Source organism: Ammospiza caudacuta, chromosome 10, assembly GCF_027887145.1.
Source record: "Ammospiza caudacuta isolate bAmmCau1 chromosome 10, bAmmCau1.pri, whole genome shotgun sequence".
NCBI lineage: Eukaryota > Metazoa > Chordata > Aves > Passeriformes > Passerellidae > Ammospiza > Ammospiza caudacuta.
The window spans coordinates 21,913,840-21,941,560 of NC_080602.1; the positions used below are offsets into that span (position 1 = coordinate 21,913,840).

General features: G+C 42.2%; 1 protein-coding gene across 1 annotated transcript in view; it reads left to right on the forward strand.

The window, feature by feature from the left end:
* SV2B (synaptic vesicle glycoprotein 2B) overlaps window positions 1-27,721 on the forward strand; it is a 64,609-nt gene that overhangs the window by 6,954 nt on the left and 29,934 nt on the right. The window contains exon 2 of the mRNA XM_058811247.1: window positions 26,593-27,442. Coding sequence (XP_058667230.1) covers window positions 26,959-27,442 — 484 coding nt within the window. The 5' untranslated portion in view covers window positions 26,593-26,958. The remainder of the gene's footprint in view (window positions 1-26,592; window positions 27,443-27,721) is intronic.

Genomic DNA, 27,721 nt, shown 5'->3' on the forward strand with positions numbered 1-27,721 from the left:
TCCCAGCACAGGGCAAGAAGGAAAGAGTGCGGGTGCAGGAATTGCCCAGTTTGTTTTATTTGGGGGTTGATAATATGAGGAAATCATCTTAGACAGGACAGCTTTTGCGTGCTTTAACCAAAATACCATGGTTTGAAATTCCTTCATGTTACCTGGAACATTGCTTCTGAACACCAGTAATGTCTATGTAATGTCTATAAATTATTTTTCTTGTTGAATTTTCTTCTAAAACCTGCAGTAATGTTGATGCCAGAGTGTCTCTGCTGTCAGTTTGGTGTTGTGAGCACTCATTCAGTCTGAGGTGCTGGCCAATGGTGACTGTGCTTTCCTGTCCCTCTGCATCTGTGCTGCCTGGCACAGTTAATTTCCCCTGTTTAATTAATGGCTCTGTAATATTTATAAAGAAAAAAACCTCATACCCATCTGCGATAACTTTGGTGCTTCTGCCAAGATGAAATTCTAGGGCCAAATGAATATTACAATATGCTGGATATAGAGATGTTTATAAAGTTCCAAATTTCCTGAGCCATCCTGATTTGATAATGGGGAAGTGAAGGACTGATCCTAAGCTCTGTCTCTGGACATAAACAGGATGGAATGTGGTACAGAATTAATGAATGTTATGACTTTAATTGAATTTTAGTGTTTTTGGGTTATAAAGGGTGGATTTCCCTTGTGAAAAAAAAAATCCATTTGGTGAGGCCAGGGAGAAATATAGGATCTTAAATGAAGAATACTCCAGATGATTCCTGTGATGGCACTTGGCATCAGTCATCATCTCTTCAAGACAAGGCAATCAAGAAGATGGAAGATGAAACCTTTCCTTGCCAAGGGAGACTTCCACATTATTTGATTGAAACTGGAATCCTGTCACCTCATGCTTGTCTCTCCAGGTTTTTCTTACCACATCTGCTAAATTCCCAGCAGCTATTTGTGCTTGAAGTGAGGCCTTCCTCCCTCACAGCCCATCTGCTCAGCCTGTGAGTTCTCCCCCTGCAGTCACGACGTAGTGAGCAGGGTTATGGCAGAGGAAACTCACTGGTGTAGGGGAGAAGGAAGGTGGGATTGGCTGAGGTGGCCTTGGCTGTGCTGAATTTGAAAGAGGAGCTGGGTTAAAACTGAGGGAGGAACCTCTTATGAATGAGATTTTAGTTGGAGAAAGGGAGCTGGGGAGCTCAGGCCACTTTGAGGACAATTCTGTTTTTCTAGTACTGTCCTAGGGAATCTTTACAAATAGATGTCAGAGAGTCTCCAATATCTAAGGTGACAACTCACCTGGGCATGTTCCTGACTGCCCTAATGCCAGGGAGGGAGAAGAAATTACAGCTTCTCTTGCTTGGAGGAGGTTGAAATGTGAGAGCACTGTAGGTATTCTAATCTCCCTCATTAAAGTTGGAGGGGTCACAGGTCTTCAGAGATGTTTGGTGCTCACTTTGTGTGTCAAACCTGGAGATATAGCAGATAGAGAGGGATGCAATCAAGATCTACAAACTTGTGATGTGGAGGAGCCAGCAGGGCTGCTGATTTCTCAAATCCCAGACCCAGGCAACATCAGAATGGGCTAAGAGAAGCCAGGTACAGCTCCAAGACACCTCTTGGTATGTGTCAGGTCTGATGCTGGGCAGGCTCCTCCAGGAGCTGCTGCAGGGCTGTGAGGGCTCATTTCTCACTGATTCACTATTTCCAGCCAAACTCGGTGTTTTGTTGGGCTTCACAGCAGCTCTTATGGAAGATGAGTTTGCAGGAATCTGGAATTCAGCAGCTCCCAGCTGGGTGATGGATGGATTTGTCCAAGCCCCGGTTCCCAGCACAGCAGCTGCTCCTTGGCCTCTAGGCTGGGAGTAAGGCATGGTGTGCTCTGAGCAGCACTGCAACGTGGAGATTTTCCCATTCCCGGCCTGGAGATAACCCCTGTGGGGTGTTCTGTAAAAAGTGACAGGTGAACAGATCCCTGCAGGATGTTTTTCACCTGGGGAAAGGGCTGTGGGAGCCAATCTGCTTGTGCACATGACAGGCTCCACAGCCCTCCTGCCCTCTGCAGGTGAACTGAAGGCCAGGACACAAGTGGTGTCTCAGGGATTGCTCCCACCACATCCCTCTGGCAGCAGGGAAAATCCTGCCTCCTCCAAGGGACACTTCTCCTGCCCTCTGTGGCAGGTGGTCAGGCTGCTGCAGATTAACTGCTGTAATTATTGCAGCTTACAGGTTCCTGACCTCCTGAACTCCTATCTGAGTCCTTCTCAGGCATGCAGGGCTCTCCTGGTGTCTCCTGTCTGCCTTGACACTCAGAGGAGAGCCCATAGAGGAGGTGGTGGTGAAATTTTTGAGGAACATCACTTATTTTGCAGTTCCTTAGGCAGTCATGATCCTCCATCCTTGTCCTGCAGCTCCTGTGAGTCACACTCCCATGGGGAGCAGCACATCTGGGGAATCAGGTTAGAGGCAGATCAGATTTGATGCCTCCAAGGGGATAATTGAGGGTTTGGGAGACAAGAATGGAAGCCTGCAAAATTCTTCTCCAGCTGTACTTGGCACAGAGGGTGTGTTGCACAGATGGATAAAAGTTCCTACTGAGGGATAAAAGTTCTTTTAGATTTATAAACTATCCTGGGTGAGTGGATCCTGATGTCATTCTCAGGGCTGTAAATCCAGTAAAGTAAGTAAAATTTCTCTGGCTTTATACCAGAACAAGACCTAGATGGGCTACTATGAGAGATATAGCACCTTCTAATGCAGTAAAAAAAAAAAGTGATAATTCTGCTCTGTACACAAAGTCCAGGGCTCTCTCTCACCTGATAGATGGGAAGCAAGAGAAGATGTGTGGCCACAAGAGGTGTGGGCTTTTTACAAAATGGCAGCTGGTTCTCAAATGCTTCCAGCACCATACAAAGGAGGAAATCTGACCCAAATTCCTCTCATCTGCTTCCACTGAGAGTGGGAGCCAGTGGGATCAGCCATTTCTTGGGGGGGGGGGTTCATTTGTCCTTCTACACCCCCAAACCAATGCATTTGCAACCCAGTGCATTTCAGATGTTTCATCAGGACTGTTTCATTGCAGCAATCTAACGTGCATTAATTATAAGCCTGTGTAAATGAGGTGTTAAATGATTTATTCCTAGACCCAGATTGAGAAATCCCAGTGGTTTCTTCTCCTGATGTGTAGCTGCTGTTGAAAAAGTCAGACTTGCTGGCATTGAGGAGGAGATGAGGACTATTTTCTCTTGCAGTTCAGCCCCAGAATTGCTGGGTTTGGTGCAGGCTGAGAGCCCCTGGTGAGCCAAGGCAAGCTGGGACCAGCATGGAAGGAGCAGGGAGCCCATCTCCAGCACATGCATGACAAATCCTGCTGTCACCACTGCCAGACGCTGGCCCTTGGGGACTCTGGTGATGCCCTGACATTGGGACACCCTTGGGAAGATGGGGAATGCCTTTTTACATTCTCAGAGACAAAGGATGGGAATTAAGAGTCATTTTAATTAGTCTTGTACTTATTATTTATCACTAATTTATCAGTAATTTACTATTTATTAATAAATAAATAATAAATTTATTTATTTTATAAATATATTTATAAATATATATTAATATAATATATAATATGTAATATGTAATATATTGTATAAAATATATAATATATAATATATAATATATAATATATAATATATAATAGATTATAGATTATAGATTATAGATTATAGATTATATTATTATATTTAGTTTATATATTTATTTATTTTATAAATAAATTTATGAATTTTTTTCTATAAAGCATATAATGCTTTATATGGTGATAAAAAGCATTTATCACCATATGCTTTTGGTGGTTTTTTTTTTCTTCTTCTTTTAGATAAGAGTGTTTAGGGTTGGTTATTAGTATCTATTTTATAGTTCTGGCAAGAGAGGATCCTTTGTTCTTAGGAGCTAAGACGGTGCTGGGTACTGGGATCTTGCAGAGATCAGGGGCTCTTGGAAACATTTATAGACCATTTCTGATCATAAAACATTTGGTTTTGTGACATGATTTTGGAAAGTCAGGCATGACTACAGCAGGTCACTTTGGGGTCCCTCCTTAAGGCTTTATTTCCAAGCTATCCTCCTAAAGCATCTATAAAATAGATACTAATAACCAACCCTAAACACCCTTATCTAAAAGAAGAAGAAAAACACCACCAAAAGCATATGGCGATAAATGCTTTTTATCACCATATGAAGCATTATATGCTTTATATAAGTAAATTTTATAAATTTATTTATGCTACCAACAGAGCCTGTGCTGAATGCTGCACAGCCAAGCCACGACAGATAATGTCCTTTCAACTCCTGTAATCCCTCTGACACACACAGGACAGGCACTAAGGGAATGAGGAAAGATTAGGAAAAGCCTGATTTTACCCCTTGCAAATTCTGCAAAGTCTTGTCTGTAGCTAAAGTTTACACCCTGCCTGCCTTAAAACCTGAAAGAAATGGGAGAGAGCTCAAGTCCTGCTGACTCGCAGTTGCAGGGTGCTGAGCACAGCAATTTCCCAGCTATCAGTAGGAAAGGAAGGAATATTTACACCTGGGAAGATTTGCATCAGGGAATGTGGAAGGGAGGAATGAAAAATGTGGTGCTTCAAAGCCATGCTGTTTGAAAGCTGTCACAGCCAGAGCAGAGGGCTGAAACAGGGCTCACATTTGGCTTTCTCCAGAGCAAACGTGTAGAGAAGGCAAGTTCTGAGGATGGAGAGAGGCTTGGTGAGGATGAGAGCCCTCATCCCCCCTCACCCACTCTGTGCCAGGCAGCTGCTGCTGGTCCCTGCTGTTCCAGGCCATGCAGCTGATTAAATATTGAAAGGGTTTCCTTGCTGCTGCTTGAAAAGCTTCTGTCTGGATGAAAATGAAGTGATGTGAGGACAAGTTTGTGCTGGTGAAATGATGCCTGTTTGAGTACATCTGGCCATCCCATACAAACAGACCCAAAACAGCTCTGTGGGTTTCAATGAAAAGGCACCATCAGGACGTGGGTTTGGGCTCCTCATTTCCAGAGCCAAGGTGTGGGAGTGCTCAGGGAGGTGGGGATTGCAGATGGGGGTCAGGCTGAGCTGTCACAAGACCTGGTGGCATCCAGAGGCTGTTGCGGGTGCTCCAAGGCTGGCTGTGATGGGAGAAAACACCTGAGATTGTGTGAGCACACAGCAGCTCCAGGCTCAGCTCCCAAACCCTGGGACAGACCCAGGGATGGTGGAAATGCAGGCAGAGAGAGGAGAGGGATTTGTGATGGGTTATAGGATAAAGGCAGAGGCAGGAATTAGAGGCAGAGGCCAAAAGTGTGAGAGATTGAGAGGGTTGATCTGTGGGCTGTGACTGCAGGGACTGTCACAGCAGCACAGCTTGGCCTGAGGCATTCTGTCACTTTATGCTGTCAGAAAAGACACATTTCAGCAGGAAAGCTGCCCTCATTGTCTGAGTGTCCAAAACAGGCATGCAAATCTGTCCTGTGATCAAAGGAAAACTTTGGGGAAATGTCTCTGATCTCATTAGTGTAAGTATAAACAGAGAAAAGATATCAACTTGATTAAAATGCTGCTGTAATCTGCAGAGATGGGGGATAATCTGTCCTGAAAGCACCAGGCAGCCCTGGCAGGGAGGACATCCAGCCTGGAGGAGCAGGACAGGATGGGTAAAGAGCTGCTGGTCCCTCTGGGTCATGAAGAGGTTCCAACAGAGGAAGGAGAGAGGATTTCCATCCTTCCTGCAAAGGGAATTTAGCCCTTGCACTGGACTGCATTTATTTTAATACATAATCATCACTGAGAATTGATTTCTGCTTGTTTTATCTATAAATTAGGTCAGATTTTGTCATCATTTTATGAAATATTTCTAGAGTTTGATGGTTGCATCCTATGGGAGAGAAATCTAGAAATGCCTGTGAGTAAACATGCCAGCAAAGCTTTGCTTACTCACAGCCTGAGTGCACTGGCCAACATTTGCTACACAAAAGAAAGCATTTAGCAGCTATTTTTTTTTTTTCCAATGATAAGGAAAAAAGAGCTATTTATCTTCCTTGCTCAGACCGAGGTGATATGTCCACAGCAGAATGTGCATTTTCATTATTCTTTGGACCTAATTGAAACTTGATTTCAAAAATTACATGAATCAGTTCAGTTTATGGGAGTCATTAAGCAGTTTGTAAGTGGTTTTTTAGTGTTTCATGACAGTTGTTAATTGCATTTGATTAGATGAACATAGTCACAGCAGGGCTGATGGATGGGTTCTCATCTGAGCAAATCTGGATTAATATATAGCCCTAAGGAAGTGGTCCATAACATAATTGAAATCAAATTAAAAATCAAGATTTCTATTAAAATGGGATATGTGTTCATAGTGAAAGTCATTTGCTATGATTTTGGCATCTTTTCCATTCTTTCAGAGCAACTAGTGCTTCAATTTCCATTATTTTTTCATAATTATAAGAAAAGTTTTTGCACTGGGAAATATTCCATCTGGAAGATTTCCAAAAGAAAATATTTCTTTTGACATTTAAAAATCAAATTCTGAAACGGTTTTGTATTCCTACTAGATTTAGATAAGCTGTTTGATTAAAAAACAATCAGAATTTCCATCTCCCAACAGTGTACTGAAAAATGCAGGACCTCACTGTAATTATTTAATTAGCTGTTGTCGAGGGGTTCTTCCTCTCCTATGTGCTATGAAATAATACCATGATTTTTGGCAGGCTCACAGCATCTGAGCCCATGTGGCTCAGCAGAAATGCACAGCAAGTAAGGAAGAAAACGAAGTTTGTGCTGCACAACTTTTCACTCAAATGGGAAGGAATGCCCAGCCTGATGTGATGGTGTTCACAAGGGTCCCAGGATGAGGGAAGAGATGAAGATCTGATTCCATGTTTCAGAAGGCTTGATTTATTATTTTATGCTATATATTACATTAAAACTATACTAAAAGAATAGAAGAAAGGATTTCATCAGAAGGCTGGCTAAGAATAGAATAGCAAAGAATGATAGCAAAGGTTTGTGGCTCGGACTCTGTCTGAGACAGCTGATTGTGATTGGCCATTAATTAGAAACAACCACATGAGACCAATCACAGATGCACCTGTTGCATTCCACAGCAGCAGATAACCATTGTTTACATTTTGTTCCTGAGGCCTCTCAGCTTCTCAGGAGGAAAAATCCTAAGGAAAGGATTTTTCATAAAAGATGTCTGCGACAACCCATGGACACCCAGGGATATCCACAGATACCCAGGGAGCTGCAGGGGCTTCAGTGGCCTCTCACAGCAGCAAAAGCAGCAGCTCCTTGCCCTGCCTTTCAGACAGCTCCTTGCCCTGCCTTAGCAGCACGTGGGAGGTGGCAGCTGGTGGATCCCTGCCCTGTGGGGGCACTGGGGATAATGGAGCTGCTTCCCTGATTAACTCTGGCAGCGGCTGCTGAGTTAATTAGTGGGCAGATATAGGATACTGGGCATTACTAATTTGTCCACAGATGCAGCTTGGAGCTGAGTGGGTTTGGGAGGAATTTCATCCCTGCTGAAATAATTAGTGAAAAAATAATTTTCAATATCTGTTTTGAAATGTTTCAAATTCCTGTTTGAGCAGGAATTTCTTCTGCTGTTTCCACTGTGAGACTCCATCATGAGGTTCAATCCACATGAGATTTCACTTCAGAATCTTCCTGCACGGCTGCATTTCACATCCATCCGGCTCATGCTTGGACTTGTGCCTTGCCCTTGACAGGCATGGTCATTCAGGTTTCATCTTCTCACTAGGAAGGGAAAATCTTGCTTGCTCCAAGTGAGGAAGATCCAGTTTAACACGAGAGGTGCCTAGAAATAATTAATTTACTGTGGTTGCAGAAGCAGTGGCTTGTTCTGACCAGTCATGTGTGGATAAAACACATCAAGGCAGAGATCTCCCAGGATCCAGCTGATATATAAAGGACAAGCAGGACCCTCAATCAAAGCCTTTAGTAATTTCACAGGTTTGCATGAACTCAGGGCATCCCAGTGAGAATTCCTGTCCTTGCAGCTGGAACAGAGCTGTAACCAAATGTTCATTTTGGCAGTGGCCATGGCATGATCTGTGCATCAGCAGCTCCATTTCCTGCTGGTTCCAGGTAGGCAGATGTTTTCTTTGGGAGTGTTTTGGATTGGGATTTTGTGCCCCTGCTGCATCTGCTTTCATCAGATTCTTCTTCTATAGGACATCAGAGATAGAATCTTCTGAGTGGATATGGAAAATAGGTGGAGTAAAAAGGGGGAAAGGTTGAAAATGGAGTTACCTGTTAGTTACTACTCAGTTACTCATCACAGAAAAGAGGTTTTCTTCTTTTTTTCCTCAGTGATTTCTGGATCAAATGTGCATATCACACTTTACCAAGCAAGCTTGTTTTGCATGCTTATGCAGAACATTTCTTGCTTGAAGATGGAGTCAATTACTGTGCATGTATTTACCCAGCCCAAGGAGCCTGCCAGGCTCCCATCTATATTTCATCAGCCTCAGCCCTCCCTGAGGCTTGCAGCACTTTGCTCTGCCTGCAGTGAAGGGCTCCTGCACTGCAAAAGCAGCGATGACTCAAGAGGAACACACAGACAATTAAAGTTCCCTGGATTTAACAACTCCTGGCAGCCTTGGCCTTATCCCCTTAATGCTGGGTGGCATTTGGATGCTCTTTTTCAGCAGCCAGGTGCCACCTGATGTTTAATCTACCTGCCACTGGGCTGATGCAGAGAACAAGCTGCTCCTCACACCCTGTGCAAGTTGGAAACCAACAGCAGCACTCACCCCCTCCTGCCATGCTGTGGTGTCTTTTCCATCATTAATTCATAGAAGGGTTAAAGAAAGGTCTCTTAAAACTTCTGGCTCAGTGGTACAGCCAGTGCAGGCTCACACTTGCAGGTTTCTGCCAGCAATTTGATTTTCAGCAGCCCTGCTGATGAGGTTTCTGTCTATCCCCTCAAGATGCTGTCCTTCAGTCCCTGAAATGTTGCTGTCATTAAGCTTTGTCTAAACATCAGCATCAGTTTGAATTTCAGACTTTGGCATCTGCTGCAAACGTCCCAACAGAGCTGGGTCCAGCTGCAGAGTCCCTTTGTACCACCCAGAGAAGCCAATGGGTTCATGGAAAAGAGAAATTCCCCACCTTCTCTTTGAAGAACCTGTTCCTTCCCTCTGGTCAAAGAATCTTCATCCAAAAATTTAATTCTCAGAAGAAAAGGGATCTGTTCTGGACAAATTAGAAATGTTTGAGAAGCAAATGTTTGCATTTGTCCATTTATACTAATAATTCCTGAAGCCACTACAGAACTCTGAATCAGGGAAAACCAGCCAAATTCTCAAGTATTACTCATGTAAAAAAAAAGCATTATTAGCACCTGTTTTTTCATAGAAAACACCTCTTTTTTCATAGAAAACCAGTCTATTTTTTGATGCTTCTTCCTTCTATTTTTTGATACTTCTTCCTATGTTATCAGCCTGATGAAACAAACAAGCAAAGACTAGAAAACAGATTGATTTTTTAACCTTCAAAATTATTCCCCTGATTTCTAATGGATTCCCCATTTCCTGGGCTCTTAGTCAGAATCATGTGGAGGAAACAATGTCTGTTCCTCTCAGCAGGGATGCAGAAGGATTGGGGATTTTTGTGGATTTTTGGAAGGGATGCAGAAAAGAGAGGTGTTTTTTCCTCAAGTAACAGAAAGGCTTTCCAATAGTGACTCCGATTTTTTTATTATTTTGATTTTACTTTAGGATTGAAATACAGTGGGTCTTGATGGTATTTGAGCCCATCTGTGTTCATGTGTGATTCCTTTACATTGCTTTTATCATGGAAAGAATAAATGACACATTAGAGTTAAATTTTCAGCCACTGATAGTGCAGTTGGCCTCAAGCCAAAGGACTAATTGTGTGTATCTATGCATTGCATATCTCTGAAATCTCCAGCTCACATTGCTCTGGGATCCCAACACAGGTGATTTTATTGCAGTTAATACCTGCTGTAATTAGGAACCTAATTAAATATCCTCTGATCTTACCCCTCTCAGAGTCAAACAGCTCAGGGGGCTGATTCAGATTCTCCAATTCTCTCTTTCTCTTCACATGGTCTCCTACAGCAAAGCACAGGTGATTTTTAGCACCCTTTGAATATAGACACCGCTCAGGGGCAAACAGACCAGCAGCATGAGCCAAAGTCACTGCTAAGTTCCTAAAAAGTATATGTAATGTGTGAAAAAAAAATAAATCCCACAGAATGACTGAGCTAGGAAGGAGCAGAGAGGACAGGAAAGCTGGAAACCATGGCCATGTTTAGCAGAAATGCAGCAGTGCTGAGCCATCTGTGGCAGCACAGTGGGTGATTTGTCAGGTGGGAGTGGGAACCAGCCTGGGCAGGAGCTCTCTGTGGCTGGGGCAGGTGCTGAGGGTGCTGTGCAGGAGGATCAGCAGCTCTGCCTTCACTTGGCAGCCAGGGTTACTCTACCAGAAGAAATCAGCCCTGTCCCCGAGCCAAGGGAGCTCTGTGCATGATGTCATGCTGCAGGGGAACCCCTTGCTGCAGAGACCACACTCAGTGCTTGTGGTGCTGTTTGCAGGAGTCTCAGGATGAGGGAAGAGATGGGAATTTTGACTCTGTGTTTCATAAGGTTTCATATTATTTTATGATACTTATATTATATGACATTATATTATATTATATTATATTATATTATATTATATTATATTATATTATATTATATTATATTATATTAATAATATATATAATATAAATATATATCATTATAGATAATATCATTATATATAATAGATATAATTTATATTAAATATATTATCTATATATAAAGATATATATCAATATATAATTATATATAAAATACCTTATACTTATATAAATTATAATTATATATAGAATATAAATTATATATAAGATATATAATTTATATTAAATATATTGTATATTTATATATGAATGTAATCTATTTATAAATATATTTTATATATATAATGTAATCTATTTATAAATATATTTTATATATATAATGTCTTATATTTATATTATATTATGTTATATTATATTATATTATGTTATATTATATTATATTATATTATATTATATTATATTATATTATATTATATTATATTATATTATATTACTATACTAAAAAAAAAGAGAAAGGAGACATCAGAAGGCTAGCAAAGGAAAGGAATGGAATGATAAAATCTTGTGACTGCTCACAGCCTCGACACAGGTGGTTGTCATTTCATTTGTCATCAAGTAAAAACAATTTCACACACTGGGTAAGCAGTTCTCCAAATCACATACCAAAGTAGCAAAACATGGAGAAGCTGAAGCTTTCTCCATAGGAGAAAAGATCCTAATGAAAGGATTTTTCAGAAAATATGTCTGTGACAAGTGCTTCTGTCCTGCAGAGTGCCACAAATGGGAGAGGCAGAGAGAAAAGTCAGACAAAACTTCCCTGCCTGTGCCAGGGGGGGTCAGACTGGCTTTAGTCAGGCTGGGAGAGGTGGGTGCCCTAAGGAGCAGAGCAGGGCTGGCTGTTGGTTTGTAGGAGCAGCACTGAGGCAGCCTTGGGGCTGTACAGGTGAATATCAGGATGAACCTGGGCTCACAAAGCCCTGCTGTGTCTGCATTCCACTGTAGTGAGTGGCACCACTGCTGCCACCCAGCTCTGCCCACAGGGGAGTCCCCCACAGTTTGCAGCACTCAGAGACAGCAACAGATTGGGAACCCTCAGGGAGAGACATTTCCTTTGTTTTCAGCAAGGGAGGAGAGTAATTTCAAAACAATTAGGGGAGTTATTTCCCTGAGAAAATCCTGCCCATCTCACAGTGAATTTTCATGGTACATTGCTTGCAAGACAGCAATCCTCTCATGTCTGCATCAAACTGTGGTACCCCAAATTCAGGCACTGTGCAGCTCGTGTTGAACAGAGATCTCTGCAGAATCTTGGAAGGAGAGCCTAAATGAGGACAGCTGGGCAGGGGACACTTAGGAAGCAGGTAAAGCTGTCACCTACACTCTGTAGAGGACGGACAGACCTTTCAGACACCAAATTTTATGAGATAAGATCTTACTAAAATTTTTTAAAATTCCCTGGCTCCCTGACAGGGAAGTGTGAGGTTACACTTTGATAAATAACTTCTGATCATCACCTCCTTGCCACTTTCTTCACATGGGATATCCTATCCTTTTTCCCCTGAAGAGGCACTAACATTATCTGCCTTGCAGTATTTGTTATCCCCTTGAAGTTTGCCAGCTAATTCCCCCAGGCTCGTCATCTGGAGGACACCTGCTCTCACACTCCACTTCTCCCATACATCATCCAGGATTGCTTCTAGCCTTGGATTTATTTTGTCTTTCCTCCAGGTGTGATAGACTGTAATTCTCTGTTCCCCGTGGGGAGCAGAAGCCATTTGCTGAGATATCACTTTATCTCCTGGTGTCATTTCTGTGTCAATAGTCCCAGAGTAGCTGGTGAAGGGAAAAACATTCCACAGCCTTCCTGTTACTGCTACCCAGGACTGAGAGCCCAGGGAAATGTCTAGCTTGGGATGCTGGGGCACAGGGCAGGACCTCTGCAGCCCCGTGGGGAGGAACAGCAGCAGCAAGTGTGACAGCACATCCCAGGCTGCCAAATTCAGGAGCTCCCCTGTGAGGCCTGGGAAAGCAGGGGCTAGAGGAAAGCCCCATGTGTGGTAATGTTTTTCACTCGGGGTCACTAAATGTTGAATTTGCAAGCAACTCTAACTAGAGAAGAGATGAGAATCTTGACTCTGTGTTTCAGAAAGCGAATATATTATTATATATTACATATTACATATTACATATTACATATTACATATTACATATTATATATTATATATTATATATTATATATTATATATTATATATTATATATTATATATTATATATTATATATTATATATTATATTTTATTTTTTATTTTTTATTTTTTATTTTTTATTTTTTATTTTTTATTTTTTATATTTTATTATATATTGTATGTTATATGCCATATGTCATATGTCATATAATACATAATATAAATTATATATATTATATAATATTATATTATATCTCATATATATTATATATAATATATATTGTATATATTATATGTTTATATTATATATAATATATATTGTATAATAGATATATTATATTATATTATATTATATTATATTATATTATATTATATTATATTATATTATATTATATTATATATTTTTAAAAAGTATATATTAAAACTCAACTAAAAGAATAAAAAAATTTAATTGAAAAGCTAAAAGAGATTAAAATCTTGTGACTGCTCGCAGCTTCAACACAAGTAGCTGTCATCAAGTAAAAACAATTTCACATGTTAAATAAACAATTCTTAATAAGAAACTACTTTCTAAAGCAACAAAACGTGGAGAAGCTGAAGCTTCTCAAAAGAAAAAATCTTAATAAAAGGGGGACACTTGGAGCCCCATCCTGGCAGCCAGTCCCTGACATGCTGTTCAAGAGCAGCTCTTTGGGGCCTGTTGTGCCTGGCTCTGCAGCACACAGAGCATGGCCAGCTCTCCTGGAGCTCTGGGCTGACAAAATGACCCTCAAAAGGACAGGCAGCCAAACCATCCCTGAGGAGCTTGGCAAGGTTTGGGCTCAGGATGTGGGCTGGAAGCTGGACAGTGACACAGGGACAGATGAAATGCTCAGATGGGGCCAAATGCAGCAGAGGGTCCACCCCAGACCCTCAATTTCCTGCTGACACCAAGAGCTGTGCTCCAACTGAGGTGTGGAGAGGGCTGAGGGAAAAGCTGCCTGGATTTTTACCAAACAAGACTTTGCAAGCAGGCTCAGGGCAAGTGGAGACCAGCCAATATGTACATGAGGCCAGTCCCAGACTCCCAGCAGGAAGGAAGATGATGATGGCCCCTGCTTCTTGAATTTTGCTGAAAGCCATATTCCTGCACTAAACTCCCTTCCAGGGAGTCCAGAGCTGGCATTTCTGCTGCACAGCTCCTTGAGCTGGGTCAAAGAGCCTGGATTTTGGGAGCAGGTAGAGGGGTGCCCCTCACTTCAGTATCTGCAGGAAGGAGCACACTTGGACCAGGGACAGTGGTGCAGGTCAAAAAATACCTGCCCCCTCCCCACTTCTGAAAGCCAGAGTGTTTCCTTTGCCTGGGATGCTCGAGCTTCAGCATCTTTCTCAGTTTCCTTCTCGTTTTTAGGGAGTCTGATGACTCTTGGAGTCCTTGCATGTCTCCTCTAGCTAGGGCTGAAATGAGACAAACAGGAGAGCTACATGCTGCAAATATTCTTGATTCTGATCAGAAACAGCACACTGAAGGTCATTCACAGGAGACTCTGTCCTTGTGAGCATTATTTCAACATCACAATGGTCTTGGCAATGACAATCTGAAATCCAGAATTTTTGAGCTCTTCACCAGTGGTACAAGGTTCTCTTTGCAGTTCTGCCTGTGTTTTCTCTGACAAGTAGAGAAAACAAGTTATTACAGCTGTTTTGCAGACAAAGAACTAAACCTAAGGGTAACTAAATGCCTTGCCTTAGGTTGATTGAGCCATTTGAGGCATTAGAGAAAACTGTACAGAGTTCTTGATGTTTCCCAAGTCACTAAGCCATCTCTCCTCTAACCAAACCTGTCTGAGTCCTAACAAATACCTGCATAGCCATGTATTTTTCAATTTCTTTTTTACTCTTTTCATATTTTACAGAGAAATTCCAGGTAGAACATAAGCAGAAGTTGCCTGGATTCAACTCTCCTGGCATAAATCCCCCTGCTGGCAGTCTGATTTTAACTCCCATCTGTACTGTCGCGCCCCTGCCCACAGGCATGAGTCACAGTGAGCAATAAATAACAGCTCAATCCTTCTCCTGCCTCGGCAGGTGATGCTGAGGATTTTCTCTCTGCATACACACAGGCTATAGTGCTACAGCCTGATGATTTGGGGAGATGGAGCTTTTTCATCATTAATGTCCAGCCAGAATGCAGGAATTTATTTGTGTGTTTGGGAAGCACATGCAGAACCTTGTCACTGCTATGAAGTGCTGAGCCTAACTGGTTTTTTGTTTGTTTTTCTTCTTTTTACTGGATCAAAGCAGCATTAATTTCTGAGACTGATATTGTTATGCCTTTTTCTCTCCCTACCTTTGCAGCCTTCACCATCCCCTGCCTTGATCTGCCTCCTTTCCTAAATCTCATGCTCTGCTGTTGCTTTCTCTCATTCTTCGGCTCCTGCAGTATCCTCTTGCAGTTTTTTCCTCCTTCCCTTCTCTATTGCACAGAGGCATAAACATCATTTCAGAAGGCTGTGAGACAGCAAATGTCCCATGGCACAGCTGAAAGCCACATGGCTTTGGGTTGTCAGAATATTGGCCAAGCTTAAGGTTCTGTGTAAATGAGCTCCTCTTGCAAAGACCCATCCTAAAGGCTCCTGCAGGAGCAAAAAAGGAATGAGAGTTGAAAAAAACCACTGCCAGGCAATCCAACTTTCCAAAATGTTAAGGGGCCCATTACACATGCTCAAATTATCAGTTCTTCTCTTCTGCAGGTGCAGAAATACTGCTGGGTGCTCTTTTGAGTCTAAATCCTTCATAAGTATAAAAACATAAGTATAAAAGTAGAGTTGCTATGTGTAAATTTGCTGGTAAGTGAATGCCAACATATTTCAGGCCCTATGGCAATTTTTTATGACTTTTCTTCAAGATGCTGGTTTCAAAAGCAGGTTCTTCAAAGATCTGAGAATCTGAGATATTCAAGGTGCAGCTCAGACAGGCTTTGCAAATTGTGTCCTTGCAGAAGAAGCCATCACTCTGTGGGTATGTTTTGTTTGTGCTGCAGTGATACATGTGGGGCACATAGTGATAATCAAATCTGGTGAATGATCATGGCTGCTACAAGGTTCAGGTCTCCTCAGTAGTGTCTCATATTTAAACAAAAAAAAGGTTAAACTAATCACTAATCAAAATGCCATGAACATGAATGGAGCAAAAGGCAATGCTCCAGTATTTTCCCTGCCACTTAACCTTGAAAGGAGTCTCTTTGAATTTGCTTCTGCTTGCAGTTGTATTTCTCCACAGGCAAGGTGCATAATGAACAGTACATTTGCAATTTTGAAAGCCCTTGAGGCCACAACACAATTGTTTTGTAGGTCTTATGCAGAAAGGAAAGAGGCTGGATTTGGTCTGAGAACCACCCTTTTATCTGATCTCATAATAACTGAGCCCCTTTAGCCTTGATCATTGGGCAGCCCTGCAGGGAAACCCAGCGATCAAATATATTAAAGGGCAGGATGGAAGCATAAGGTTGGCTGTGTTTGTGACAGGCTGCAGGGGAATTTCTGGGAACAGGAGAGAATTCTGGCATGGCCACTGCATTTGTACACTTCACTGGGGCCGGTGAGCAGCTGTGTGAGAGAGTGATGCCTGAGCATCCTGGGCTGGGAAAGAGCTATTGGGGAAATGTCTCTGCTACAGCTCCTTTCAACACACTCCAATAGCACAGCAAACAGGAGATAACAGCCCTGCAAAGGCTGCCCTGGGGTGCAGTAAATTATTTTGTCTCCAGGACTGGGGAGGTTGGTTGGTGCCCCAGCAATGGGAAGGTGATCGTGGGCAATAACTGGTGGGTTTCTATCAGAACCTGAAAGTCACCTCCCATCTGAGATTGGGGAGGATGAGGCTCCCTGGCCACAGCAGTGTGGGAGCTCAAAGGGTCATTTTGGGGCACAACACACTGAAAATCTGCATGGATCCAAAGGAAAAGGGGAGCAGGGCAGAAAGGAGGAAAGAACAAGAGCCTGGGAGCAAACAGATACAGAGACCTCAAGGCTGCTCTGTTAGGTAGAGGCAGGAAAAAGAAGGAAAGGGGTGTTTAATAAGGATACTTGCTCAAATAAAATCCCTCCTGAAAGAAAGCAGTACTTAGAAATCACTCAGGGCTTTTCTGCTTTCATGGCTCTGTCACTGGAGCAAATCTATTCATCACAGCCATGTATTAATGAATTAGTTAATTAAGCAGCTCATTATTTAATAACTCAGGTTGCAAGTGTGATGAAACAAAAATCCCCTTTGTAGCCAGAGGCACATCTTTGCCAGTGAGCTAAGCAGTTTATAGTTAATCAGGGATGTTTGCTGTCTGACACAAGCAGAATCTGCTGAATTGCAAACAGTTTCCTTCCAAGGTTATTGCTTACAGTCCTCTCTGGGAGCTTGTCAGGGCCCCCAAGCCCAGTCAGGTTAAACCTAATAAGCTGTCCAAGGGCAAACACACGTAGAAAATCTCAAATTCATGAAAGGGCACCAGGGCACTGTTGTTTCTGAATAAACATCCAATTTCCTATTGGTTTACACTGCCAGGTGCAATGCTGATGAGAGGCTGGTTTATTAATAAGCAGTAAACCCTCAAAGATTCTAGCTCATGATGATATTTAAAAGGACAAGGAAATAGAAACAGGTGGTGTTTGTTTGGCTCTGACATGGCTCCCCCAAGGTGATTTTGGGAAAGCTCCTTTATTTGCATCTACATTGGGACACCACTAAGTATTACTTGGTGTCCAAGTTGGGGTTTGTGCCTCAGATCCACATGAAGGAAAATGTTTGTGGGGCAGAAAAGCTTGTCTATATCTTGGTCATCATTTGAAGGATAGCTGGGTTTGAAGATGGGAATAAATCCTCACCTTGCTTGTCCACAGTGTCCCTGGAATATGGGGGACAGCACACAGCAATTTCCATTTCCATTTCCATTTCCATTTCCATTTCCATTTCCATTTCCATTTCCATTTCCATTTCCATTTCCATTTCCATTTCCATGCTCAGACTGCTTTACTCTCTCTCTGCCTCAAGTCATGATGTGATAAACAAACCTGAGAGTTTTTCCCAGCCTTTGATGGGACTTGGGAACACTGTAGGCTGCTTAGGTGCTGTGGTAATGGGAGAGGAGGAGAAAAGGAAATAGATATCTAGAAGTTCAGAGAATGTGAGTAATTTCTCAGTAAAATGGCCAAATTCCACCTCAGCCATATGCGTTTCTTAGTTTTCTTTGGGTAAATTCTCATTTCCACAAAACTCTGGCACATAAAAGCAGACACTCCTCTGCCACCAGTCCTCCTGCTGTGATTCTCCTCCATCCTCCCTGGTTTTGTTCTTTTCCCCTTCACCACCTCCCTTCTGACTAAGCTCTCTGCCGTGTCTGCTCCTTGAAGCGAGTCTGTTCATTATTTATTAGCTCCCATACTCTTACACCATCTGTCTCAACTCATTATCCATATTCAGCTTGTCAAATTGACCTTTTATGGCCTTTCTCTGGGATCCTAATGTGGAGTCTGTCCCTCCTTATATGGGTATGTGCTGCTGAACTGCTGCTTTCCAACTCCTACTGTTAAACACTCCTCTCTGTATCTATCTCATGAACACCCAACTTGCCAGTCTGTGTCCCTAACTTCAGAAAAGCTGTTTATTCTGCTTGACTGATGCTTGTTCCTTGTTTCATCTGCTGCATGTCTGCTGTGCCAGCTTGCCTTAGCACACACTGTCTTAGATATGACCTTTAAAGCATCTGCACCAGCACAGTATCAGACTTGAGGGTATCATCTCCTTCTAACAGTCTGGGGGACTTTCTGTCCCTTAGTTCATAACATAACATAGTGGATTACAAGCTGAGTTCTGCCTACAGCCACTTTGCTGTGAGTCACTGCCACCACCACCACAAAAGGCAATGGCATTTTAGTGTGCAATGTGCTGGAAACCAGAAATCTCCCCCAGTGGGATGGGCGAGACTGAAAAAATGTAAAGGCACTGGAGCAGTGCAGCCAGACTCTTACTCAGCATAAATCAGTTCAATCAAACTACAGAACTATTTGTGTTTATATCCCCTCCATCTCTGCTTCCAAATCCAAGGGCTGCTGTAAATGATTCAGCTTCAAAGACAATAGTTTCTCCTCACAGAACATTGTGTAATGCAGGAGTGTAGGATCAGATAATGCAATAAATATTTTCTCCTGGTGGAACAAACACACACAGTGTGCACCTGCCTGGGAATGTGTAAAACCCACCACAGATCAATAGAGATTATCCAGAAACTGTAGGAGAACTTCAATGAAATCTGTAGCAGAGAATTTTGAACTAAAATGTTTTCTCTAAATAATTAATCAGGGCTGCTGGTAACTCACTAAATACTCCAGCTCTGGTTTCCCTGCATTTCTTGATATACCAGGACTGCACATGCACCAATCTTTTCCAACCTACAGTGTTGGAGCAGTGAATAAATGAATCCTGTTCCAGAGACCCTGGCAGCATCTGTGAGCAAATCAATGTTTTTTACACAAAGGACTTTTACCCTACCTGTCCTACCTGTGCTGAAGGGGAGCAATCAGTAGGTGCCATCAGTAGGTGCCATCTGTACTACTGAAAGTCATTTCTTTGAACCAGCTAATTTCAATTCAATGACTTTCAAATATTTTGCTCTCCTTCACAGAATCTGTGGCACAGATAGCTTGCTTAACAAGCTCCGTGGGGAGTTTTTGAACCTGTGTTACATATCTATCAGACAATTTCTTAATAATAAAAAAAAGTTTCAGGAGAAACTAGTTTTCTCCTTAGTTTTCACTTAATACAGTGTTCTCCTCTGAAGCTACAACAAAAGACCACTCTTTCTCCACAGTTCAAAGCAAATTCTTTTAAAAGGTAGGCTCTGCTACAGACTTTGATTTTTTAATCTCTTGCTGCCCAGACCCAGTTAGCCTCCTGTGTTTGCAGCCACAGTTAATTGTTGTAGCCATTAACACATAATTTTACACCTGAAAAACATATATTGGCTGTGTAATTTTGTTGTGTTTGATGGCAAAGCAGCTCCTTTTTGCTTCTGGCTACCATGTCACTGAGTGAGAAAACTAAACTCATATACCCTCCTTGATTATGTCTAAAGCCATATACCTTCCTTGATTATCTTGTCCCTCTGGAACAAGAGCAGAAAAGAGACCTCAGAAATTATATTGGATCTGATATTGCTCCAGTTGCAATGGGTCTGTGATATAGTTCTCCTTCAAGAATGCTTGATGACCATGATTTCTTTTGGATATTAATTGCAGATAAATTTTACTTCCAGTCTTGTGAGACTGGAGAGGAATCAGAAGGGATGTTTTTTCCTAGTGATACATACAGTGTTCCTTTACCTGTCTAGAGTCGTGTATAAACTTTCATCCCAAGGGCTGTACTGTATTTGAAAAACAAGAGACCAGGTCATCAGCTGATTAAATCACACAGATGATTTATTTTGATACAATCATCCCCTTAAACAATGTTTCACCACCATTGGTGTGGGTTGGGTTGGTTTGGGTTGGTTTGTTTTGACTGAGTGATGTCTTCCACAGCCAAAATCTTCCAAAACTGTTTCAGTCCTGTGCTCTGAGGCTTTTCTCCTGTTATTTTGGCAATGAAGGAGAGATGCAGAAAGTCAAGCAAGAATTAATAAGGCTTAGGGCTGATCTCTAACAGGGATGGCACCAGATGCATTTATAATCCTTGGATATGAAAGCAAGAGCTACTGTTATTACAACACTTTTTTTTTTTTCCACTGTTTGTGGATCAATAATATGTCAGGGCTTCCATCTTTCCCTGGCCATTTCCTCCTTTATTCTGAGCACAGTTTACACCATTAATCCCTGTTCTTGCTTCTTGACTTCCAATTTCACTTGGTTTCTACCTTTCTGTATTTAAAACCCCCTCATTTCCTGTTTCTACCTTCCCTCACATATAAATTCTCTTCAGATCCATCCTGCTGCTTTTCCCTCTGCAGGATCCTTGCCAAGATCCCAGCTTTGCCATCTGTCCAGGAGAATGATGATATTGCTCAACTCTCTTCTGGATGTTGAATTGTGTGGCTGCAGCACCAATTTTAATGTAGACTCCCCCCCACAAAAAAAACCCAAAAAAACAAAAAAACCAAAAAAACCCAAAAAACCCAATAAAAACAAAAAAACCAAAACCAAAACAAAAAACAAACAAACAAAAATCCAACCAAAAAAACACCCCAAACCAAACCCCACCAAAAAAGAAAAAAACCCACAAAAAACACCAAAAAAAAAAAACCAAAACCACCCTAACCATAATCAGAACCCTGTGGGAGAAAAGCCCTTTTCTTCCTCACAGAGGTCAGATGCATATAAATAGCAGGATTACTTTTCCTATATCATATTTCTCTATATTGTCTTCTTAAAGGTGCACCTGAAATAATTTTACATCCATGAGAGCATAATCAGAGTTCCTGTTACAATTTTTGTTGGTAAAAGCACGCCATTTTTCCAAACCCGGGTTTTTTAGGGGAAAACAAGAGTTTCAATGAATGTTTCTAATAAAATATGGATCAAGCAGTTGACAGGATGGCATTTTTAAATGAAATATTTTTTTCAGTTTGAAACAAATCTCCCTGCACCTCTTTTTGTTTTTTAATGCCAATGAAAAGGGCAACTTTCTACAGTGTAAGATGAAGAATTTATAATGCACCTGATGTGAAAGCATTTTTGTTGTGAATTATAGGGTTGCAGTCTAATATTTTAGACTTAAAAATTTATTAGTATTATTATTTATGCTAGCTAGAAAGAGGGGAATTTTCAAAGTTACTTTGAGGTAAAATAGCATTTTTATTAGTTTTAAAAAAAATAAAATGCTGAACTGCAAGTCTTCATGGAAAACCTGACAAAGACCTGAGAGCACCTTTCTGGACTGTGAAGTTGGGAGCACAGAGACCTCTTTTCAACAAATTCTGGTGTATTTAAGGTTTAAAGTTTTGGGGATGCAAGTTGCCCATATATGAATATATTAATATATATTCATATATTATATTATTAATTTATATTATATCATACTATATTATATAATATATAATATATAATATAATTATAATATTAATGTAATATATAATAATATATTATAATATATAATATATCATAATATATTATTAATATATAATATAATAATATATATTGATATATTAATTCATATATTAATTATTAATTATATTTAATATATTCATATATGGGCAACTTGTGTCCCCAAAAAATGAGTTTCAATGAATGTCTCTGGAGGGACTGAGGTCTGGAGGGACACAGAGATGCCAAGAAGAAAAGGATGCTCAACCTGCAGCACCTAATCCAGCAGCTCAGTGATCACTCATTGCCATAGTGCTCAGCCTGTCTGATAATTTTGCTGTCACTGCTGAAATCCAGGGTGCTGCTCCCCTGGGAGCTGTGATTTCTTAGGCACCTCAAAAATCTGTCCCTTCACGTGTACAAGCAGATCCATCAATTGCAACCTAAGAATCTGAGATTGGAACTTCACAGAAGCCTATCTACATAATCATCCTTCTCCTTTCAGTAAGGAAAATTTCTTCTCAGGAGTTTTTTTACAGTCAGCTCTGTGACTGCAGAATGTCCTTATGGTCACTGTAGGATCTGGGCACCTTCCCATTGCTGTCAGCAGAAAGCAGCTCTGGGGGTGAGGATGTTCTGCAGGAGGAGTCGTCCTTCAGGCAGAATATTAAACTGCTCTGCCATCTGTTTTACAGGGATTATTCTGGTGAATGCTAAAAATCCCTTGAAAGCATTTTTATGGTGTCCCTGTCGTGCTCCTTCTCCTTAGTGCTCAAATAACCTCTCCCTCCTGCTGTTGGTTTTGAGTGTTCTCCCTTTCTGAGCCTGCAGGAAGGCCCTGGGAGGCAGCTCCCAGCCTTGGCTCTCTGTGTCCCTGCTGGATCCTCACCATGGATGTGCATTCATATTGCATTTATGTGTGTGCACCCACGGCTTGTGCTCCCACAAAGCAGCATCCTCACTCTCTTTGCTTTTCCAGAAACTCCATCATGCCCCAAGGTGCAATATTTCATGGAAAACCCTTCTCATGTCTACCCTGTTCACTAATTTGACATGAATTTTGTCCTCTGAGAGAGCTCAGCTCTCTGACAAGCCCTGGGCTCTCTTCATTTAGTACCAGGCACAGGAAAATCATCCTTCTCTTCATCCTCTCCAAGCTCTGCTGCCCTCCACCCCAGTTTATCCCATCAGCATGCCACACTTACCCATATGCCCCCTCAGAGAGGCAAATTCTGGTGTTCATCTCCTTTTTTTAAACATCCCTTTTCCCAGACTAGATACCATTTCTATTATGAGGATATCCAAGGCTTCAGGTTCCTATTTTAAGTTGCAGAGCTCAAATGACTGAATTCCTGGCTAAGTATGCAACATCTGAGCTAACTAAAGAGCTAAAGACTACAAGAAATCTGCATGGTGCATAGTGTATTTTAAAGTAATGAGGAAAGGATCTGAATTCTGATATATCCCAGGTTTTCTGTGTCCAACACTCAGTTTAATGGGCTGTTTTGGGCAGACCCAGAATGAAGCTTTTCTTGCCTCTGCCTTCCTGTCCCTGCGGACCCTGCCTTATGGAGCCGGATATTTGTTGTGTCTTTAAACCTCATTTGTGTGTCTCAAAAGGATTTGGCAGTTTAGAAGGGCCAAGGGTTGTAATTAGAATAATTTAGATTGGAAAAGAACTGCAGGATCATTAAGTCCAGCCACTGACCCAGCAGTGCCAAGCCCAGCACTAAACCATGTCCCCAAGTGCCACATCTACATTTCTGCTAAATACCTCCAGGGGTGGTGACTCCACCACTGCCCTGGGCAGAGTGTTCCAATGCTTGACAGCCCTTTTGGTGATGCAATTTTCCTAATTTCCTGTCTGAAACTCCCCTGGCACAACTTGAGGCCGTTTCCTGTTATGCTGTTATCTGGGAGAAGAGGCTGACACCCACCCTGCTACAATGGGCTTGGGGAGATGTGTATATTTGTCTCAAGGCTCATGGATCACTGTGAAGCGTAATTATAGCAACCCAAGCCTGCCATCTTTATGACACATCATGATTTCACGTCTAAATGCTAAATGGGGCTGTTAATGAGTGAGTGCAGCTCAGCTTGAGTGAAAGGGTGTTAAAGAATCAGGTCTGGAGTGAATCAGCCTGTGCATATGTGGCAAAAAAAGAAAACAAGTGGTGTGAAATATAGAAAGTGTAGCATTCTGAAGTTATAGCCTGCTTCTCTGCGCTGCCCCTTCTCCTGGGGTGATCCCAGAAAATATCCATCTACAAACTGAATGGGAAACCAGTCACTATTTTCTGCCATGACCTTTTCTCTGAATTATTTGTTTTCCCCATACAGGTGACTCTCACCGGTCTGTGAGACTCATCAGCTCATGTCGTTATTTCTTAGGCTGCCCAAGATATGATTCCACCTGGTAAATGCCAGACTTTGTGTGTCAGTGAAAGAGCATGGATGCTTCAATAGGTCTTTTCTGAGTTTGTGATCTTTGGTCCTGTTGTTGTGGGAGGCAAGGAGCTCAGCTTTAAGCCTCAGCAGCTTTTAAATGAGAACAAAAAGATTTCCAGCACTTAAGAACATACTTTTACCTTCTGAAAAGAGAGATAAGGTCTGTGGAGGCTGAGAGTCTGATCAGTTATGCTATTGATCATTAGTCTTATTGTTACTTTGTTTCCTAAAACGAGTTTTCAATTCAGTTCTGTGGCAACCAGAAAGGGACAAACACAGTGAGGTCACTGTGCATCCTGCTCCAACATTTGAGGTTGCTTTGAAGCATGACCTGTCAGCAGATGATTCTCAAAGACTTCCAAAGCAAGGCCTAATGTTCTTTTGCACATATTGTTCTTTTGTTTTTTCTCTTTAAATAAAAGGCTCCTTCCCCTACTTTTCAAAAGAAAATATGTCTCTGGGGAACTACATTTTACCGCCTTGGAGAACACAATGTTCAGTCATGACACAGATCTTTGTGTAATCAAGAAAGTTACTTTAGGACTGGGAGAGAGTTCTGAGACTCAAAAGTAATTTTGGACTTTTTACCTAATAAAGGTAACACTCCAGCACTGAAACAAAAGCTGTGGAACTCACTTAAGTGCTTCTGATGGCTGTCAGAGGTATTAACTCCCCTGCACATTAACAAATCTGGTGCCTATGCAAATACTTCTCTTTACCCCTCCCTGCACTGTGGACTCCTGATCATTATAGCCTGATCAGAATGCATTTGGAATTTTTAATTTTTTTTTCTATTGCTTTATTGATCACTCTTTTTGAGCCCTGGAAGAATGCCATGTTGCCTTTTTCACTTGATGCAAATTGTACAGTGTGATTCAGCATAAAGAAAGGGAAGAGGAAACACGTTGAATGTAGTGACAAACAGCAGAGAAAAGGAAGAGGTTCTGGCAGGTTCTGCAGAGGCTGTGTTGTAATTATGGTCCACAGATAAACAGGTAGATAAACAGAAGGGCAGAGGAAGCTTTTATGAAGTTCCTTGGAGCAGTTCCATGAGCAGCACAGGCAAGGCATGGCCATTAATCCATGCAGAGAAGTCAGGCCACTGCTCCTTCCTTACCCTGAGCATTTGGGCTGCCAGAAAATCACAGCATTTGCAGCAGGAGTGATGCCCCTCTGAGCATTTTATTATAGAGAGTGCTACTGAATGTCTCCTCTGCAGTCACTTCAGCTGCATATAGCACTGTTATTTACAGTGCGTGCGTTTGCGTGCGCTTCTATAGGTCAACTGACTGTGTAGGTAACAACACCCACACATCCTCAGGCTTGTGCTCGCCCGTGTCAATCCAAACCTCATTTGCACTTTATTTAGGCAAGTAGCTCAAAGCTTGAAGCAAAGTCCACATTCTGTGCATGCCCACGCTGTGCTGGCTGCTCTGGCGTGACTCCACTCCCTTCCCCATGTGCTCCTCCCTCCAAGCTCTGTGTCTACAGCTGTGTGAGGCAGGGGAACACTGCAGAGCCAGCTGGCTGGAAACTGCCTGCAAAATAATGGAAATCAGGTGTCCAGAAAAGACTGTGTGTTTAGATGTGTCTTGACTTTTCTTGGTTTTCCCTGCAGACAGCAGTGATTCTGTATTAGCTTTGTTTTTTTGCTCTCTGTGAAAATCATCCCCTGTTGATGTTTAGATATGGGGAGAACAGAGCTTGCTGTGACTTTTGGTGACTTGGCAGACTCTTTGTGCCAGTTGTGCATCTGGGATACAGATGGAGAGACACTAGGGAAAAGAAGAAGCCAATAAATGAAATTAATGCGGGGATCTGGATGAAAAAATAAAACCAAGATCATATTTTGTCTCATTATGATGCTAGCCAGTTGTAGGGACCAGGGATGAGTGTACTCTGAGGAGATGGATGGAAACATATTTAGCAACCTTAGAGATCTGTTCCAGCAACCCAGCCCAGTGCTGTTCTGCTTTCCATGGAAAGCAGGACCACATATGGGAGGCAGGACTTCCAGGAATGACGGAAATTGGGACCACATGGTACTTTACATTCTACTTTGGGTTCCCACTGAACTTGGTACATTTTAATGCTCTGGTTTTTTCTGAGGCTTTGGGTTTTTGATGATGCAAAAGCATTCCTCCGTCGTCATATTTTTTCAAAGGAAAAGCACATATTTCAAATGTTGGGCATTAAACTCAGTGCATGTGTGCTTGCAAGCTTACTGCTGTCTCATTGCTATTGTTTCCTCTTTCTCAGGATATGACCTTCAGCACCACAATGAATCAGGAAAAACCTGCCAAGTCCTCCTAGCTCCCCGGCTGTGCAATTTGCTCTTCCCTCGCTGTTCCCCAGACAGCAGCTTTTCTCACCCAAGGCACAGGAGCCAGCGAGTCACAAATGACAGCTGAAAAGTGAAGCATTACCAAAAGCTGCGTGAGGCTCTGTCAAAGAGAACTTTTATATATAATTCTCCTTCTGAGCCTGGGAAGCTGTGCATCCCATCAGTTCCAAAGAGCGGAGAGAGGATATGTTCAAGTAACCGACACCAGGAATTGCACAAACCCACACCCATCTCAGAATATCTCCACAGTGACCTGCAGCATTTAGAACTCTCCGTTCAGAATGGATGATGGATATAGAAACACAAACCAGGTCTCAGATGACTACAGGTACCAGGATGGCAGCTATGACACACCCAATGATGGCTACTACCGGGGCGGGGATGAGCCCGCGCAGGACGAGGACGCCCAGAGTGATGTCACAGAAGGCCACGACGAGGATGATGAGGTCTATGAGGGGGAGTACCAAGGGATCCCACACCCAGATGACATCAAAGAGAAGCAGAAGAAGCGAGCCCCTGCCATGGATGATGAGTACAGAGACCGTGCTGACCTCATGGCCGAGAGGATGGAGGACGAGGAGCAGCTCGCCCACCAGTATGAGAACATCATTGAGGAGTGTGGCCACGGACGCTTCCAGTGGACTCTCTTCTTCGTTTTAGGGTTGGCACTGATGGCAGATGGGGTGGAGGTGTTTGTGGTTGGATTTGTTCTTCCCAGTGCTGAGAAGGATATGTGCTTGTCCAGTTCCAACAAAGGGATGCTGGGTAAGTGCCACTGGCAAACAGCTCTTCTAATGCAGCTAGTCCAGAAGTAGCTGGACACCTTTTTCAGCGACCAGCTGATATCAGGATCTTCTGATGACTTTCTTCTTGTGTTGTATGTCATGCATAGTCAAGCCTGGGTGGATCTGACTCAGGAGGGGCTCACAAGCTGATGAGCAGCAGAATTGTACCAGAATGTGCTATGGCCCCAGTGCCAGTCTGCTCAGTGTGGGCTGGATCTGGGCAAGGCAGCTCACAGTCTGCAGGTCCACAGGGCAAAAC